Raw genomic sequence first — 2,002 nt, 5'->3', positions numbered from 1 at the left:
ATGAGACTGCAGCTCACTGAAAAAGTAAAAAGAAGAAATCTCAGAATCTACTTATTAATAATCACACTCTTATCAAACTTATTCTTCACTGTTGAAGTCTCTGATATTAGTATCTTTATCTGCTGAGAAGTTAGTACTGTAGTATTACAGAAGAGTATGCTGTAGAGAAGTATAAAAGATACTGAAAGTATTAACTTATTAACTTATAAAGTATCTTAGTTATCTACTTCAACTGAAGTGAGATTCTCTTTAATCAGTAATTAATCTTTATAACACTTTCAACAGCAGTACTGACTGATTTCTTCTTAAAGTCAGTCATTCTGAGATATTTTTTCATCTCAGAGATTCACACTTTCATCTTCTTTTATAGATGAGTAAGAGAAAACTTCTCAGTCTTGATGAAATCTATCAATACTTGAAGCTCTGAGACTCTCACTCTGTACTATCAGAGCTGATACAATATCTTCTTGTAGAATAGATAATACTTACAGAGAGATAGAAGTTATTATTACAGATACAATGAAAATAATAAGAGTGAGAGAAGAGATAGATATATAAGATCTCTCTCTTCTTCAGCTGCTTAGTGCAGTGCAGACAAGTAGCAGTACTGATCAGAAGTCACACTGAAGCCTCTTTATAGAAAGAAGATAAAGAAATCACAGAATTCTGTGAACTTAACTCAGCAGCATTCTGAGCAGAGCTCAGACATGTCATGAGAGAGAAACTACAGACTGAGCTTCTCAGAGCTGTTGTCTCTGAAATCAAGCTCTTCTCAGAATTCTCTCTGAATAATCACACAGGGTCATACATCACTGTGTTGATTGAGAGAGAGAGTGGTGTTGCAATGGCAGTGAAGAAGACAGAGAAAGAACTGAACACAGACAAATCAATCAGCAGAGAGAATGACACCTCACTGCAAGACACAGCAACTATCACCACAGCTGTAAGAGAAGTAGAAGAAGAAGAAGAAGAAGATGTGACAATGAGAGTAATGCTTCTGCAGTCTGTTAACACTATCATCTTCACCTTCAACCAGGCTTTCTTAGCAGTTATAAAGACTACAGCTGCATCACAAAGACATTTATTCACTAGAAAATGTCAGAATAAGCTCTTTATTATTCTTCAAGAATGATACTCTTATACACTCACTATTATAATTGAGAAGAAGAGAAAGAAAAATATTTCATAGAGAGAGAGATCTTTTTAAAAAATTCTGTCACTACTGTTAGCTTTGTCTCTAAAATACATCACTTTTGCAGAGAATTTCATATATAGAATGAAATATGATAAGAGATCTGTAAGTTACTTATTAACTATGTTTTCTTCATTTCAAATTGATATATAAGAAACTCACTTATCACATATTTGATTTGAATGAAGATGAATAAAGAAAGATCTATACAGTCAGTAGAAAAACTTATCTATTTCTTTATATCACATGCAGTATATATACTGTTAATCAGTTGATAACTATTACTATATAACAAAGATAATTTCTAATTCAGTAATCTTAAGAGTATAGAGACTATACTCTTAAAGAGAAGAATATTATCACACTCTCAGCTGTATCAAGATCTTATTATGATTTCACACAGCTTATTACTTTCATACAGATGATTTTATCTCATTCAAACTAGTTTTTAATCACTCTATAATATTATTCAGATATATCATAGAAAGATCTGATTAATAAATATAAGAACTCTGCTTCTATACAAGATCAGCAGATTACTTTTTCTTGATAGTGAGACACTGCTGAGATATCACTTCAGCTATTCTCACTCATGAAATGAGAGAAAGTATCTGCTTATTATCTATATAGAATAGCTAGATACTGACTTCTTATAAAAGAAGTCAGTGATTTATTTTTTCTTCTACTGAAATATATATAAGAGTTACTATGTATCTTATACAATCTTCTTAGTATACTAAGTATCATATCTGTGATATTCTCATAATAACTCTGTAGTCTATAAGCTCACTATTCAAGTAAGATAGTCAA

The 2,002-nt window shown here is 31.3% G+C and overlaps 1 protein-coding gene across 1 annotated transcript; it reads left to right on the top strand.

Annotated features, from left to right (window-relative positions):
- Positions 1 to 844: 844 nt before the first annotated feature.
- On the top strand, positions 845 to 1,132 carry BDBG_17931 (uncharacterized protein; the record flags this gene model as incomplete). The annotated part of the gene is made up of 1 exon (XM_031725546.1): positions 845 to 1,132. The coding sequence occupies one exon, from the start codon at positions 845 to 847 to the stop codon at positions 1,130 to 1,132; it is 288 nt and encodes a 95-aa protein (XP_031581171.1).
- Positions 1,133 to 2,002: the final 870 nt, after the last annotated feature.

This window comes from Blastomyces gilchristii (assembly GCF_000003855.2).
Source record: "Blastomyces gilchristii SLH14081 genomic scaffold supercont1.33, whole genome shotgun sequence".
In the NCBI taxonomy this organism is placed as follows: Eukaryota; Fungi; Ascomycota; class Eurotiomycetes; order Onygenales; family Ajellomycetaceae; genus Blastomyces; species Blastomyces gilchristii.
Note: the sequence above shows the minus strand (reverse complement) of the source record. Positions and strands in the feature narration are given on the sequence as shown.